This window comes from Quercus robur, chromosome 5 (genome assembly GCF_932294415.1).
Source record: "Quercus robur chromosome 5, dhQueRobu3.1, whole genome shotgun sequence".
In the NCBI taxonomy this organism is placed as follows: Eukaryota; Viridiplantae; Streptophyta; class Magnoliopsida; order Fagales; family Fagaceae; genus Quercus; species Quercus robur.
The window spans coordinates 64,326,376-64,343,141 of NC_065538.1; the positions used below are offsets into that span (position 1 = coordinate 64,326,376).

The 16,766-nt window shown below is 32.6% G+C and overlaps 1 protein-coding gene and 1 long non-coding RNA gene across 9 annotated transcripts; both read right to left on the bottom strand.

The window, feature by feature from the left end:
- Positions 1-5,161: 5,161 nt before the first annotated feature.
- On the bottom strand, positions 5,162-15,964 carry LOC126726666 (nuclear transcription factor Y subunit A-7). Of its 8 annotated transcripts, none has more exons than XM_050431987.1 (8): positions 15,709-15,964; positions 11,913-12,001; positions 10,948-11,018; positions 10,819-10,867; positions 10,371-10,516; positions 6,543-6,644; positions 6,224-6,388; positions 5,162-5,916 (listed from the first exon to the last, which is right to left on the bottom strand). In XM_050431987.1, exons 2-8 carry the CDS (start codon positions 11,938-11,940, stop codon positions 5,731-5,733), a joined length of 747 nt encoding a protein of 248 aa, XP_050287944.1. In that variant the 5' UTR covers positions 11,941-12,001; positions 15,709-15,964; the 3' UTR covers positions 5,162-5,730. The 8 variants fall into 8 exon arrangements, with proteins under 8 accessions (XP_050287944.1, XP_050287945.1, XP_050287946.1 ...); XM_050431988.1 differs by having other exon boundaries at positions 10,951-11,018; positions 11,913-11,983; positions 15,709-15,963; XM_050431989.1 differs by having other exon boundaries at positions 10,819-10,834; positions 11,913-11,983; positions 15,709-15,963.
- LOC126726667 (uncharacterized) lies at positions 7,172-9,092 on the bottom strand. Its single transcript, XR_007656023.1, has 2 exons — positions 7,598-9,092; positions 7,172-7,477 (listed from the first exon to the last, which is right to left on the bottom strand). It is a non-coding gene; the product is annotated as an uncharacterized LOC126726667 (long non-coding RNA).
- Positions 15,965-16,766: the final 802 nt, after the last annotated feature.

Sequence of the window (16,766 nt, forward strand, 5' to 3'; positions counted from 1 at the left end):
TATAACGGCGTTTTTGAAGAATACCTGAACACATGTATTTATTGCAGCGGTTTGAAGCGCCGGCATAGGTCTTATTTTCTGTGAAATTGAGTTTTTTTTTTTTAATACAAGGCTTATTATGGCGCTTTTAAACCATTGCAATAGGTAATTACTCAAAAAAATACCTATTACAGATTCAAATTATTTTCTACGACAGAATTGGGTAATTCTAGAAAAACGAAATTTTTTTTGTCCCACTCTTAATATTTGAGTTTATTTTTCATCAATTATAACATGTCGTTCGTTTGAATTTTTTTTGGTTTTAACTTTAATTACTTTATAAAGAAAAGAAAAATGGAAGTACATGTGACATGTTGCAATTTTAATGAAGTATAAGATGGCATAAATAATTTTATTCATTCTAAAGTTTCTTATTTTGAAGTTCTGGTCGCAATTACTTCCTATATATTGACTTGCTTCTCTATACTTTTTATTTTCTTGGTATATTGGTCACTAAAACTTTCATTTTCATTTATATATTTGGGTCACATTTCCTATCTTTATTTCTGGATACCATCACTGCTAATCCTGACAAATGTGATTCCTAGTACCTCCTGAATTGTACGTTCAACATTTCATATGATTTACTATTATTTAACAACTTCCAATGATACATGTAGTGACAATTTTCAGTGATCTGCGTAAGTTTCCCATTTTATTTGACTTCAAGAAAATAATATTGTAAATAATAGAAGGTTGTCCAAAAGAAAGAACCAAAAGGTATTTTGCATATATCAACAATAATTGATGTGATACGACTCATCATCGGTTCATGAATGGTGTGCTTAAATACTAAATAGTAATCCTGAAGTCTAAATGGACAATTTAGTGGTAAATTAATATAATGCTAATTTCGCTCTAAGTCCAATTGAGATACTTTTTGTGTGTGTGTGTGTGTGTGTGTGGGGTGGAATTAGAGGATATACATTGACACATACACTAATACCTTGAATCCTGCCTAAATAGTCAATAGGTTGATCTTTAATTTTTTTTTTTTTTATTCCTTTTTAATTCTTGATTTGATTGACATGTGCAAAGCATTGTTGAAGAAAGTGAGTTCTTCTAAAATTAGAGCTCTCATAAATAATATAGGTAAATTAAGGTGACAAAACTCACTAACCCCACCTTATTTGTGTGTGTGTGTGTGTGATGGGATTGTTTGGTTTACAGCTTACCGAAACTTTGTTGTATTTGGTCATGTGGGTTTAAAGTAGCATCATTGGGGAAGAGAAAATAAACCAAAAACAAGTGCAAGTCCAAAGAGCCTCTCTTATTCGATCCATCACCTACCAACTTCAGTGTAAGAGGTTAAAAAAATCATGCAATTTCTAATAAGACAAACCCAAACAACGTTAGAAATTTTAGGCAAAATTGGAATGATTTCAAGGTAGAAACATCGGGAATAAGATAACGTGAAACAAAAGAAGGTAATAGTGACCCGTTGAAATTTGAGAACCCAACCCCATCTTTGTAGAAGAGATAATTGAACAATATATCATATTGTTTGAATGACGCCTATAAATCATTGACAGTGGTCAACAGTGAAGGCCAACTTTTTGACCTTATTTTAATTAATAAGTTTCTCATTTTTTTCCTCTTCTCCACTAAAGGATAGGAAATTCACATGGGGAGAATATATCTAAATAATGTCATTTTCCTTATAAAAAACAAAAGAGGGAAAAAAATATGAAAGTGTGATGAAGATTGAGGTACAGACTTTCATTATATTCTATTTGTCTATAAGTGAATATTTAATTTGGTCCATTGGAATCAAAGTTTACTTAGAAGGCTCATATGCTACAGATTGGGTTAGGGTGTCCTATCTCATAAACCTTTCATTAAGGTATAGATTTAGTCATTTAGGTTCAATAATTACACACGAAAAGATATTTTAATCTCATGTTTTCAGTACAATAATGGAGAAAAATTTGGGAGTCACAATAAATTGAGAATTCATGGGTTTGAAGTTGTGAACATGGGTGTTAAGATTAGGTGGTGGTCAATTAAATGATGGTTTTCTCTTTTTCAAAGTTTTGATGGGACTCATTTCACAAAAAAAAAAAGGGTGTCAAAGGGAATAAAATGATTTTCTTCCCTATGATCTGTACTTAAGCTCTAATATATAACTAATGTTAAGGGTCCCCTCCAAAGGAATATGATAGATAATTGTTTGGCATGCATCCAATTTGACTAGAAAAAAACCCTTATTTAGGGCTGAAAAATGTTTTACACCTATTAAATATTGTATAACATTTTCAATCTCAAGATAACAAAAACCACCAAAATAATAGAAATATTACCAAAATATCCTTAAAACCTCTAAAATGATACCAAAACCTTCAAAATGATTGGTGCATCCTTGAAATCTTTAAAATGACAAAAATAGTCATAGATCTCCAAAATTATCAAAATACATTTAAAACCTAAAAAAATGCCGCAAAAACCTTCAAAATGACCAAATTACCTCTTGAAAACCTTCAAAATAACTAAAATACTCTCCAAACCTACAAAATGATAAAAATAACCTTGAAACCTTCAATGTCAATATGACTAAAATACCATTAAACCACCAAAATGAGAAATTACCCCCAAAACCTCAAAATAACAATTACCACCTCTCAAAACCTCCAAAATGACCATGATATATCTCAAAATGTCAAGACCTTCTTCTAAAATTTTAAAAGTAACACAAAAACAACTCTCAAGTGTATTTTTGGAGGTTTCAAGTATCTATAATTATGTATGTAAATGTGTAAGTTTAGTTGATAATTTTCGTTAATTTTTTTTTTTGGTACTCTTATTTTGGTTGTGCATATTAATGTAATTTCCAATAATTTGATTTTGATTGTGCTTCTTTTTTAGGTTGATTTTAGATGTTTTGTATTAATTTTAATAGAATGAATTAAAGTTTTTATTTTATATATATGTATGTATGTCTGCGTATATATAAAAGAAATTTTGTGATTTTTTGTACAAGACAAACACCAAAAATGTTTTTCAAGACATTTTAAAAATACAACCAAACACTATAAAACAAGCCATTTCCATTAGATTTTTTTTTATTAGAAAATATATTCCCAAAAAAAAAAATTATGTTGAAACAAGTGGAGCCTTAGTTATTATGTGAAAATTTTAACACTAAATAAAAATATATATAGACCTAAAACCCCACTTACCCACTTACTCTAATAGTATTATAATAAATCTATAACATATATAAAATTAAAGACTTCTAACTTTTGGTTGAACTCTTAATATTTTGTCACTTAAACTTTTGAGACCTTATAATTTTATACGCCATTATTCTATTATATTTTTAAACTAATTTTAAATTTAGTCTATATTTAAAACATTCCTTAGAATCCTACTAAATTATATTTTCTTTAAATAGTAGAATGCATGTCAAGAGCCTTGTAACTGTAGGTTTGTAGCTCAACTAGCACCCTTTTGTGTTTCTAGCAGTGACTACATGATTCAAATTCTCTCACACTCAACTATTGAATTATCAAATATATATGGTTTTATATGAAAATAAAATTATTATAAATACCTATGAGTAATTACCATAATTATTAAATTTTATATTTAGACAAAAAATAAAAGATAGAAAAAAAAATATTTTGTTTAACTTTATCGTTCATTGCACCAATTACCAACTAGTTACTATTTATCTTAAAAGTTTAATTAAGTGATACAAAAGGTGTTTATTAATTATTACCCTTATTTTAAAAATTATAAGCTACTACTAAACAAGACTCTAGTGAGTAAAAGACAATTGTTTGATTCTTTCTTAGATTAAGAATTTTGGGTGAGACCAAACTTTCATCATAAAAATTAAATTGAACTTGGACAAGCACAAGCACAAGCGCATGTAACAATGTGCCTTATTTTTTTTCTTTTTTTTTTGCTAAAATTTAATTTAGTTCCTTAACTTTTACTTCAATTATCAAATTAGCTCCTAATTCCTATTGTTTAATTTTTGTCAATTTAATCTCTCACTTTGTCAAAACAAGTCAATGGTCCTTGTATCTAATTTTGTTAGCAAACAATGCAGGTTAAACATTTTTTTTATATTAAAATTTTAACTGAAAATATAATGAGACTTGTTTTATGAGTATTATTTAGAAATAGGAACATTTTTTTAGAAACAAACACATACGCACACAAGAGAAAATAAAATTCTAACATAAAGTCACACCAAATTAACTCATTTAGAAACAAGAACTGTTTAAATGACTGCAAAACGCTACAAAGCCATATTTGACTCATTTTAATAAATACCCGAAATGATGGACCTATGACTATTAATATTTAATAGTAGTAATAGGGCTCAGCAATTCCACTTAAATTATGGTTTCTTCTTTTTCTCAAAAAAAAAAAAAAAAATTATGGTTTCTTGAAGTTGTCCACTTATCCAAGCTAATTAATTAAAGTCTGCCCAACTCTCAAAACAAAAATAAAATAATTAAAGGCTGCCTCTGAGTTCTGACCTTGATTCTTAACCAAAAAAGGAATGAATATTGTTTGACATAAATCAAAAGCAACTTTTTCCTGCATATACTTAAACACCATGGGAGACACTGAATAGATTGGTAAGTGTTGTTAATCCGCTGGAGACAGTTAATCCCATTGATGTTCTGAGTTACTGGTTTTCACATTCAGGGTATCTCTGGAGGCCGCATTGTCACTTACCAACGCATTACATATACCTGTTACATAATATCCTTTATTTCAAAGCTACTTTTGCCCTCATCTCCAACACAGTAGTTCAGAAACTACATAGTTAGTTGTATAAAGGCTGTAGACCTTGTACTATATTATCTAAAGATCAATTGAATGGGTATGCCTTGAATGCATGGTTTTCTCAGGCCTGCTTAATTCTTTTCTCAATGCCTCAAATCAATCCACACCTTGAATGAATGCCTTACCAACTCTTTCTTTAGTAGGCACCTGTACCGCAATTCTCTAAGATGGCTAGACCCTGCAAGTGCAACAACCTTCCGGTCCCATCTGACAAGTGCAACAATTTTCCAGCCTAACTGCACAAGCCTGTATTGAATCAAATGAGCATTGGTTCATGGAGAACTATATTTTTAGCTCATTTCTAGTTGTACATACAAAATGTTAAAACTTCCATTCTGACTTACATGCAACTTGTACAAATACATTACATAGTACTATGACAATCACCTGCTAGATTCACCAACAATTTTAATTAAACAATTCTGACTTATTCTCCCAGCTGACAACACAGGGATCAGACTGATACCATAGAGCAACAACCAATCTAATCTTTGCCAAGCTAATTAAACATAACCAAACCAAACAATCAACACAACTCAAATTTTGTGTTAGGAAGTCTTGACCTCGCCACAGAGATTCAAATGCATAAAAACACCCACACAGCATATTTAACCATCACTCTCAAAAGGAGAGAAAAAAGAAAAAGAAAAAAAGAAGTGAAGCCTGACGAGAAATCCATCGGAGAAGCTAACAGTCACTGTTCATCAATAACACTATTTCTGCCTCATCTTGCAACCACCCTACGAACTGCCTACAGATTTAACCTATACATGCTACTGAATTCTAAGTATAGATCCAGATTGAAGCAATACTGCTACCATTGGGACTGGTATTGAGCCTTGGTTGAAAGGACACCTTTGATCAATAACTGGTTTGTGCAGTAAAACTTCAGGATGTGCCATCTGAGGAAGAAATATCATTTTTATCAGAGTTGAGATTGATATTGGCCTGCGAATTGTCACCTGATGCCACCTCATTTTGTTGATTCTCATCTTTCTTTGAATTGAGAAACCGACCCCCACATCCCCTTGCTCTTCTCAGTGCATGCAAATGTCGAGATTCATGCAAATATGGCTGCAAGATCAGTTGAGTGATGAGCAATAAATCAATTTACGTTTAAATAATATAAAATTGAAAGACAATTAGAACCAAATAAGACTAACACTTAAAAGGATAAAAAAGGCCAAGCAACCTCACAGATCACTTATTTATTTATTTGGCAACCCACAGATCATTTATTTATTTATTTGCTCAGCATATGTAGGAGGGATTGAACCCCAGAAACTAACCCCACATAGGCCAGAATGCCATTGTAGCCTATGAAGCAAACTCAACACAATTTTGAATAAAAGAGGCAAGAAACGTGTGGCTTATAACATACCTTCCTAGACTTAATAGCTTTATGTTCTGATTCCGCTTTTGCACGAGACTGTCGACGTCGCAGGATGCCATGATATTGTTTTGCGTTCACAAATACAGGTTCCTCAACTGCATCTGATGGCAAAGGAACACCAGCCTGCTGGATTCCCATCAACTGAAGATGGACCTGAGAGGTAATTATCCAATAATTGTAAGGTGGATGGTCATAAGCAATGTGTGGTCTCAATATCAACAATGACCATATGTCATAAAGAATTAGAGATCAACATATGCCATCTTTTTTATCAATGTATCGACAGATAGAATCAAAGAGAGCATACCATTGGTTGCCCACCATAAGGCTGTGGAGGATAGGGTTGTGCATCATAGGGAGCAAAGATGCTTCTATAATAAGGATCTGGGTACGGGTATGCCCCCGGTGCCTTCAATAGAAAAGCCAATATGGAATTAGTTAAGTGTGTGATATGACTTACTTCCAAATTTAAATTTGAAAAAAAAAAATCGGAGGGAGAAACCACAATCATTCTGTCAACTAGTTCAGTAATAAAACTTCAATAAGAACTGTTGCCACCAAAACATTTTTTAATAATACAAGAATGAACAAGAGAAAGTTTAGAATTTATGCTACCTTGAAAGGGAGAAAGGGGGGTTTTCTTTTTTGGGGGTAGAGAGGGGTGGCTACTACAACCACCTACAAAAGAAATTTTTCTAAGCCTATTGTTCTAATCTGCTTTCATTAATCATGAGACATTATTGTAATGCAAACATTTGAGTTATGGCTTTCACATGTAATCAGATCAAGAAATGACAACATAAAATACTACTTGAGTCTTTCTTTTTTATTCCATGATTTTCAGTGTTGCCAATTCATATTTTTTTCAAATCCTGCAATTGATATTAAACATTCTGAAATGAGAGCATACACATCACCACCTTCAGTTGACTGCTCTAAAAAAAAAGGTTGAATTCTTCTTCTTTTTCCTTTTATTTTTATTTTTATTTTTTATAACTAATATAATGTTATTAAGATGGAGGAAGTACCTCATGTACACAGGATGCATACTTAAGATAGCCTAAAATTGCAACACATGCAAATTACAATCGAAATAAAGGGGAATCGAGTGAAATCTACAAAAGAAAGAGTGACACTATAACTCAAAGCACTAGACCATTCAAACAATGATCTAGTGAAATACGTCTTCAATTGAACCGCCGAGTTTTCCAAATCTTCAAAAGTTCAGCAATTCTTCTCCCTCTGCAAAGTCCACAACAATCAAACCATAAAAGAGGGAAGTAGGGAACCCTAGTACCCAGGTTATAAAAGCAAAAACATGTGACCTCAGTCCTCACTCAATGACACTACAAAGCAGATTACCTTAGCTAATGTGTGTAGAGCTGTTGGCTAGATGGTTGAAAATATAATGCGCTGCATTGGTTGCTTAATGCTCCAATTCTTCTGCATTTGATTTACTCATAGAACACCAATCCACTAAAATATTTCACAATTTTTTCAGATTGTCCATTGTCAAAAATTTTCTCCTTGCTGCTGTCCAAACAAAACAATCCCCACTTGTTAGGGCCCTTGGCCTGATAAATATTCCTCCATGGAATGGTTCCCGTTAAACCTCTATCAGAGCCAAATAATAAGATTTTACCTCACCAATCAATGCCCTCCCTATTCAAGTTAACTGAATAACTCAGTAAACTGATCCGCTGACCCAAGTTCCCAATCCTGTACAGCCCTTATACAATTGGAGTTCACTATTGAACCAATTCATTTAATCAGCCATATATGCATCCCTATCCAGTGCAACACAAAAAAGCTTAGAAATCAAACAATTTAACATAATCTCCCCACACAGTGGACCATTCCAAAAGCATACTCGATCCCTAATCCTCACTATGAAAGTAGCATGTCCGGAGAACTCCCAGCTCTTCCAAATGCTTTTCCACAAACTTACCCCCTTATGCAACCCTAACTATCTATAACTTAGATATAATTATGCCAGCTCTATCTATAACATTGCAGTCTTACTGTTACCTTAAAAACACAATCATGTTCCAATGATAGAATAAAGGTGAGACCTAAAAGTAAAATAGGGTCACTCTTAGCTGAGAGAATCCTGTTCATCAATGACAAAATTGCAACATGATTACAAATAGTTACAGAGCTTAATTTTTTCCGGAAGCAACCCAACTTTTATCTTTTCTCTAGTTTCATTCTAAAGTAAAACACATACAAACAAAATAAAAGAACTCATTACAACTTTATTTATTTAAGATGTAGTACTTATCAACAACCAAAAAAAAAGACCCTTTATTTAAGATGTAGTAAACAAGGACCGCCGTCTAGTAAGACAATTCGAAAACCAAATATGGTTCCAATCGTGTAAAATCAACAGCTTGATGAATTCCTCATCATCATTAGCATCCATTAAAAGAAACATTAATTGAAAAGATATACAACCCATTTGTCATGAGTTGTGAAAGATAAAGGATCAAAGTCACCATTGAAGCAAGAGTGTAGTAGCTTAAACTCCTGTTTTACAACAAAACACCAACACTTCATAAATTGCCTTAACACAACTTGTGGTGCTTTTCACCACTACCAACTCTTTACAAGATATGCATCACCCAGGGAAAACCACTGACTAGAACATTCTCAAACAATGAAACACAATAACTGTTTGTAAGTACGCAGTGTGACAATGGAGGGGTGTAGTCGTGGTACACAGTAAACAAATGATAAAAATAAAAAATAAAAAATAAAAAGAAAAAGAAAAAAAAGATGAAAGAATGAAAAAGAAAAGAGAAGGCAAAATGATACACCTATGTAGAAGAAATGTTAAAGTTAAGTGTGTCAAAGAAGTTTTCACCTTTAATCTAGTACTCCCAATTGGTCACCAACATGTCACATCCTCTCTAACACCAGAAACATGAATAGCATTAAGAGCATAAAACCGCCAATCCACAGCCTCCAATTCCTAAATCATGGATGGTCCTATTGAATCTTAGATTCCAATGCCACTTCCTCCTGACCAATCCATATGGCTCACCACAGTTGCTCTCCTAATAATAGCAAAAGAATAGAGGTGAACGTATCCTTTAAGGAGAGCTCATACATACAACCATGACAGCAATTGCTGGCCACATCAAACCTTTACTACTTCAAAACCAATTCTATTTCCACCTAAATTATCCGAATAAACTAAGTTTTTACCTCAGATTCTTTTTTTCTTTTTCTTTTTTTCTATTTATATCCTTGCATTCCACTTTTTTCTCTCACTGCATGCATCCAAGGTTAGATACCATGCTCCTGAATATAGATAACAATTGTACATTGATCGCTCCAATACCAAAGAAATGAGAAAGTCTATTGGTCTCCTTAGAAACCTCTCACTCTCTCAACCTGTTTTAGCTTTTCTTTTTCCTTTTCTTTTTTGGGTTTGATTGATTACTCTGCTTCGGTAACTCACCATATATGGTATCTTTTCCCAATATTTGATTTCAAACTTCTTGACCGCTGTGTTCCTACTGCAACTTCAAATCCTGAATGACAATCATCTTGAGTCTACTAAGGAAGATACCCACAAATTAATATATATCAAATAATATAAGCATCAAGAGATCCTTTTTCAGGTGTATCATTTAACACATTTCAATTATTCAAATGTGAAGTTTTAGAAGAAAGAAAATAGGATAAAATCAACATATACACTACTATGACACACAATTTTTATTCACAACATTCATGACTGCAAGGCTGGAATAATTACCAGTTACAGATATGTTCAGAAAATAAAAAATGAGGATTATTAGAAGGTTATCAGGAACAAAGAAGATTCCTAGGAATATTTGGAACTTGATTGAATGACAGTAAGGAACCTGGTTTCAAGGGAAGGATTTAACAAAAATAAAGAGTAGGGAATCAGTCTCTTTTAAGGATCTAACAAAGACTGTTTATCATAATACAATTGGCCGATGAAGCCCAAGCGCCCAACACTATGTCCAGGTTAGCTTCAACCTTTTTTTTTTTTTAAGAAATTTATATATGTAGCAAACAGATTATTTGATTGGAAAAAAAAATTCAATGTGGAATATGCTAATAATAACACAAACAGTTTAAAAGTTGACTTCAAAAGTAGTACCATAGCAGGTCCTGCTCCAAGTTGTGGAGGTGTTGGATACTGAACATTAGAGGCAGTAACACCAGGGTGAGACATTCCAGTTATAGGAGACGAAGAATGTATCTGGGATTCTGAGTGCTTTTGCTGCTCATCAGCTTCACTATTATCTGGACAATCATTAATTTACAGAACATAAGTATTTTACGTAAAATTTTAAAAAATAATAAAAAATAAATAATACAAGAAAGACAAGATAAAACATGTTTAGACCAAAGAAAGAAACTAGTAACCAGTAAAACAAAGTGTAAAGGCACCAAGCTTTACAACTGAAGTGAGGGACTCCAGCTAATAATCAGCCTGGTGACTCAACTTGTACAATGAGATGTAGGTAAGTTTCTTGAACATAATTATCATAGCATAAGGGCAACACATGTAAGCAGACAATAAGAACACTGTAAAGCAAAATTACCATGGATGGCTATGCACTTTGACCATGGTTCAAGAGGTAAGAAAGTGACCTGAGATCAGGGTAATTCAAGTTCTAATCTAATAACTAAAATTTTTTTTTTTGATAAGTTAGTAACTAGAAAAATATTACCACGGAAGGTAATGAAACTGCCAACAACAGTGCACAAAAGAGCCCTTTGTTAACAAAGATTGAGACCTGCCCTAAGCCACAAGAAAAAGAGCTATAGTTATAATGTGAACAGCGTCTTTGTGAAATGGGAAGCACAAGGAAAGATTTCTTTTAATTTAGACTCACTTAAATTTGGAATCAATTGTATTATGTATTGGTCAATTGTATTTTATTTAGTATTTTAGGTTTAATAGTACTTTTATTTAATGTGCTATAGTCAAAGTCATTTTTATAATTTAATAATTGGGATTTCTTAAGTCACTTAGAATTAAGTTTACTATGTCAATTTGAATTAGGGTTTCCTATGTTAGTTAGAATTAGGGTTTGGTATTCTATTTAAGCAAAGCATTGTACTCCTATAAGAGAGGATTAGTTTGATGATATATAAAACTTCTCTTGAAATTGTCCCAATGGTCTGGTGCTGCTCATATCAGTTCTCTCTTGCTTGGTGTTAACTCCAAGCAGGCCTAGATACCGACTATAGGTTAACTATCCTTCATCTTCTCATTCTTTATTGTTGTGTCATTTTGGTTTGTCCTGCATTACTTTGGATCTGGTGGTAAGGTAGCAGCGAACTCACGCTGAAGATCCTAGGATCAAATCCTTGGAAAAGCATGAGCTAAAAAAGAATTAGATTTTCTCTTGTTACGGTTATTCTGTTTCTATGGAACTGATAATGATGAAGGGAAAAAAAAAACTTCTACATTTTAAATGAAAAAATAGTGTAATTTCCATATAACAGACGATGAAGAGTTAGGGAACAAAGTAGAGGCAATTACGTTAGACTGAAGCTCATAACACTAAATATGCCGGTTCAATTACAGCATATTAGAATTATAATTTAATCTATTCACAAAGATCAAAACAGAATTTTTAAAAGGGGAGCACTGATATAAGATTTTGAATCCAGATTTTCTAGAAAATACCGGAAAGATCGTTCACAGAAGAAGTCATGAGGCTGTAATGCACCCCAAATCCTGAATCCCGACAGTCAAATCTGGCAGCACAACCGACACTGTTAAATTAATACCAAAGCATTCCAGAGACATGTTAAAAAAGAGATCCTAGTCACCAAAATCATGCTCATTGGTCCAAACTAGGACCTTTCAGTCACTAAATAGTATCAAAAGGTTAAATGCTTAATATTTAACATTTATGAAAGTGCCTAAGGAAAAAGAACAGGGGAAAAAAACTGATATTCAGCACCATAATGCCAAGCACCAAAATAATGCAGTGAGAATACAACTACAGAAACTAATTTAATTTAATATTGGAATACACAAGTATACCACAAACCAACTAAAATATTACACATAAATAATACCACTGATCAAAAAACATGTATTATGCTTATCGTCCATGACATTACTAGGGTTGATTAACTACCTATCAAAAAACAATTACTAGGGTTGATTAACAAATACCAAAAAGATATAATTGATATTAGAAACTAAATTTATTCAAGTAGTTACAGCTACTTACTATGGTATATACAATCATTCATGGACTGAGACATATTAGGACTCAATTTAGTTCATTGCAAAAGCATCAGAGCTCCATTATGTCATTAAATAATGGAAAAACCTAAGGTTCATAGAAGGTGAATTGCTTCAAGAGAAACAATTCATATCAACAATGAAATCATTCAGTTCTTTTCCTTTTTTTTGTACTATTGGAATGTTCTTTCAATAAGATCAGAAAACCCTACATTTTTTTCCATGCATACAGTGGTAGAGACTAGAAGATGGACAGACAATTTTTCATATAGAAATCAAGAATCCACACATTCACAAATAGCAGATGAAACTGTTTAGGGTTGATGGCAGATGAAGAAAGTATATCTTCTCTAGGGTATTTAACCATAAAAACATGGAATATGCTCCTAACAATGATGATTTTATCAAAGTTAGTCCATATGTCAATGGAAATAATCTATTGATTTATACAGGGACAGAAACAAAGGCAAACTGCCTCCATTTTGATGACTAAAGAAACATAGCACAATAGTCATGTTAAGGAATTATGATATCCAATGACTAAGTCAACTTAGCATATAGAAAGTGCAACATGAGACAAGGTTTTAATTGAGCTACATTCAGTATTTATAACATTAAATTTATAATGATCTAGACCAACGTATTTGCACACAGAGCTCTTCATTAGGAAATTTATTGGCAGGTAAACCATTTTGATATTCTTTTGTATTACTGAAGAAGCCAATGGCTGAAAGGAAGAAAACAAGAAATCAATTGGAAACTTGATAAACTTGCTAATTTTTAAGCCCAACAAATGATGCATATCCCTCAATCTTCACTTAAGGCTACATTTGTTTCAACGTAAAATGTTTTCCCCCAATAGCATTTTCCACATTTTCGGGTGTTTGATCCAGCTGAAAATGCTGGTCAAACCAAAAAAAATTTCTGTTTGACCAGGAAAATAACCTTCACGGATACAGACACAACACCCACCCACCCACCCTTTCTCCTCCCTGTTGCTACCACATATTTCAGTGCCACACTCAGCCAAATCCTAACCCAGCAACCCCCAATCCAACAACCCACAACCAAGAAACCCACGCTATTGCCACTCCAGTGCTTTTAGTATATTGATCTGCTACACCCCTCCAAGCGAAGCTGCCAATTTCTTTTTTTCTTTTCTTTTTTTTTCCCTCATATTTGATGAGTAACCTCCAATTTTCTTGTGATTGCAAAAGCCTATTATGGGTTTTTTTTTTTTTTTAAGGTTTTTTTTTGTGTTGTCATGAGAAATTAGTTGATTTGTGTTGTTATGAGAAATCTATAGTGGGTTTTTTTATTTGCAATAGGTAGTATGAAATTATTTGTTAGATCTTGTGTATAGGAAAAATTGTGATTTTAAGTGCAAGCCAAACGCCTGAAAATGTTTTCCAAAGCATTTTCAACAGAAGACATTTTATGCCAGAACAAACACAGCCTTATATTCATCCAACTCTTGCAGTTCAGATAATCACAACAAATATTAGCACCTCAACACCAAGGGCATTACAACATCATCCAGCACACTGCAACTTCAATAGAAGCCACTACATGAAGGTACTAGGTATTGACAAAAGATAAACCACCACAAGCTAAAGAGAGATCTTTTAGAATTTTTTATTGCTCACGAAAGACAGTATCTAAGATTTAAAAGATGAACATATATTTTCTTCTCATTTCAAACAATGTCAAGAAAGCAATTGGTAAAAAGCCTACTTTGATCCTTATATGGCACAACATAGTTTAATCCATATTTGGTAGCAGACTAAGAAAACATATCTATTAAATGGAAAAAATAAATAAATAAATAAAGGAAAAATAAGATAAAAATTGCTTTTATTAAATTTAATTGTGCTTGTTATCATACTTATTGAAAGAATCATGAGAAGTAAACCATTAATGTGCCAGTGACAATTTATATAAAAAGAAGTATGATGATCAACTCCATTAAAGAAACTATATGCCATAAAGCAAGGTTGACTTCAAGAGAACTAAAGCATGACAAACATAATTGGGTTTGGGATAAGTCTGTTAAAACTTATAATACTTTTTTTTTTTCTCTAATAACTGTAATTAATTAACAATTTAACAGACATTCAATTTCCAAATTAACCATGCGGATGTCTCATGAAAACTGACCCATAAATTTTGATTATACCTGTCGTCTTTTAAAACAAACCATAGCTTTCACCTTATACGATCATAACCATAATAACTCTTTCTGATTTGATAAAAGACAGTACCTATGCAGACATGAATAGAATAAATCTTTCTGATTCAATGGATAAAGCTTAAATGCTATCACCTTCACTTTAAAATGTGTAGACACAAGGTGGCTCCACAAACTTCTTCCCTACATGCCTCATTCCCTTCCTCCATTACCTTAGTTCAACCATCTAACAACCAATCAGCTCTTGCCACACACTTGGCCTTTATCAACATTCCTATATGATATGCCTAGATTGAATTTTTTTTTTTTTTTTTTTTGGTGTATAATTCGATGATTGGGGGAAGGGAGATTTAAACTCTGGATGTCTCAGTTCAGCTACAAGGCTTTGGGCATGCCTAGGGTATAATTACCTGATAAAATACGAAATAACTAAGGAGTGATGTTTACCATAACACCACTAATTCCCTTGTTCACAATTCTAACTCAGTATCAACACAAATAGTGCATTAATCTACAACCTTAACTGTCAAAATAACAAGTTCCTCAGCAAAAATTTAAAAAAAAAAAAAATCAAATCAAATCAAATCAAATTTCAATCAAATTACCAGAAATCAATTCAATAAACTAACTTAAACCCGAAAATTCAACTATAATACGACACAAAAACCTGGAATTATCCATGTAAGCCCCAAAAATCAGCTCAAATTCATCTAAACTCAGGTAATTCAACTCAATTAACTTACAAACCATTTTAAATAAATAAATTAAATAACATTCAAAACAATTCATAAAACTCGCCGAATTACCCGTTTGGTTGCCCAGAAACCATCAAAAGAAAACGAAAAAAAAAAAATTACAAACTCTCATTTTCTCAGCAACCAAACAAGCACCAGAGATAGATAAAGTTCAAAACTCTATACAATTTTTCCATTTGTTCTAGTTTTAATTTCTGAGCAACCAATCATGCTTCCGAAAACAAACTATTAAAAAAAAAATTTGGAAATTGAACAAACTAGGGTTTGGAATTTCGAAATTTACCTTACAGGGAAAACTTCTTCCCAGGCCGCTGTAATTTGATAACAATTCTCTTTCTTCTTCTTCTTCTTCTACTACTACTACTTCTACAACTTTTTTTTTGTTCTTTTCGAAAATTAATAAAAAATTCTGTTTAGGAAAAACTTTTCCGGGAATTGGAATTCCATTAACCGCTCTGCTGTACTTCACTGCTACCTATCCAAGCGACACACTTCCTTTTTGCCCTTTTCCAATTCCCCCTAAATCCTTTTTTTTTACCATCCACTTTTTTCCAATATATCGGGGTTTTTACCCGATATATCGGGTTCAAACCGGGTTTGTGCGGTTAAATGTCAAGCAAGTTTGGTGGGCCAGACAATGATCATGCCCGTTAAATTATAAATGGGGTTTTCGGGCAGCGAAGTAGTACTGACGGCAAAGAATGGAACAAATCTGAGCCACAAAACATGTTGGGCAGATTGACTTTGTGGTTAGGATTTGAGAAGTGACTGCTGACCGCTGACCGTTGTTGTTGCTGTTTGTTTTTTTTGGTTCTGTGTAAGTGTACGGATCAGATGAGAGTGGGCCCACGGAAGAGATAGAGGATATATAGGCGTCATCATATATGATGATCAAATACGTAATTTTGATGTGATATCTATATTTTTTTATTTTATTTTCCAGTTTGCTTGGCACCAATAAAGTAAACTTCTTTTGCTTTGCCGCCTATAAAAAGTAAAGTCATGTAATTTTTTTTTATTTTTTATTGTATGCTACCTAGAAAAGTCTAAATTTTTAGTCTTCCTTGCTTAAATGCGTGGTTAGTTTTGCACCGCAGAACTTGCCAAGAAAAAAAATAAAAAAACCAAAGAGAAATTTTTGGTCACGTTTATGGTCAAGGTAGTGCACAGAACCCATGATAAACTTAGTCAAGTATAGATTCTCAAAAAAAAAAAAAAAAACTTGGTCAAGTATATATTACACCATTGTTTTTGCAATTAATGACAAATGGTGACCAAAGTAAATTTGACGTTTTCTCTCTCTTTTTTTTTTTTTTTTTTGAACACATTTTTAGTTAAAAA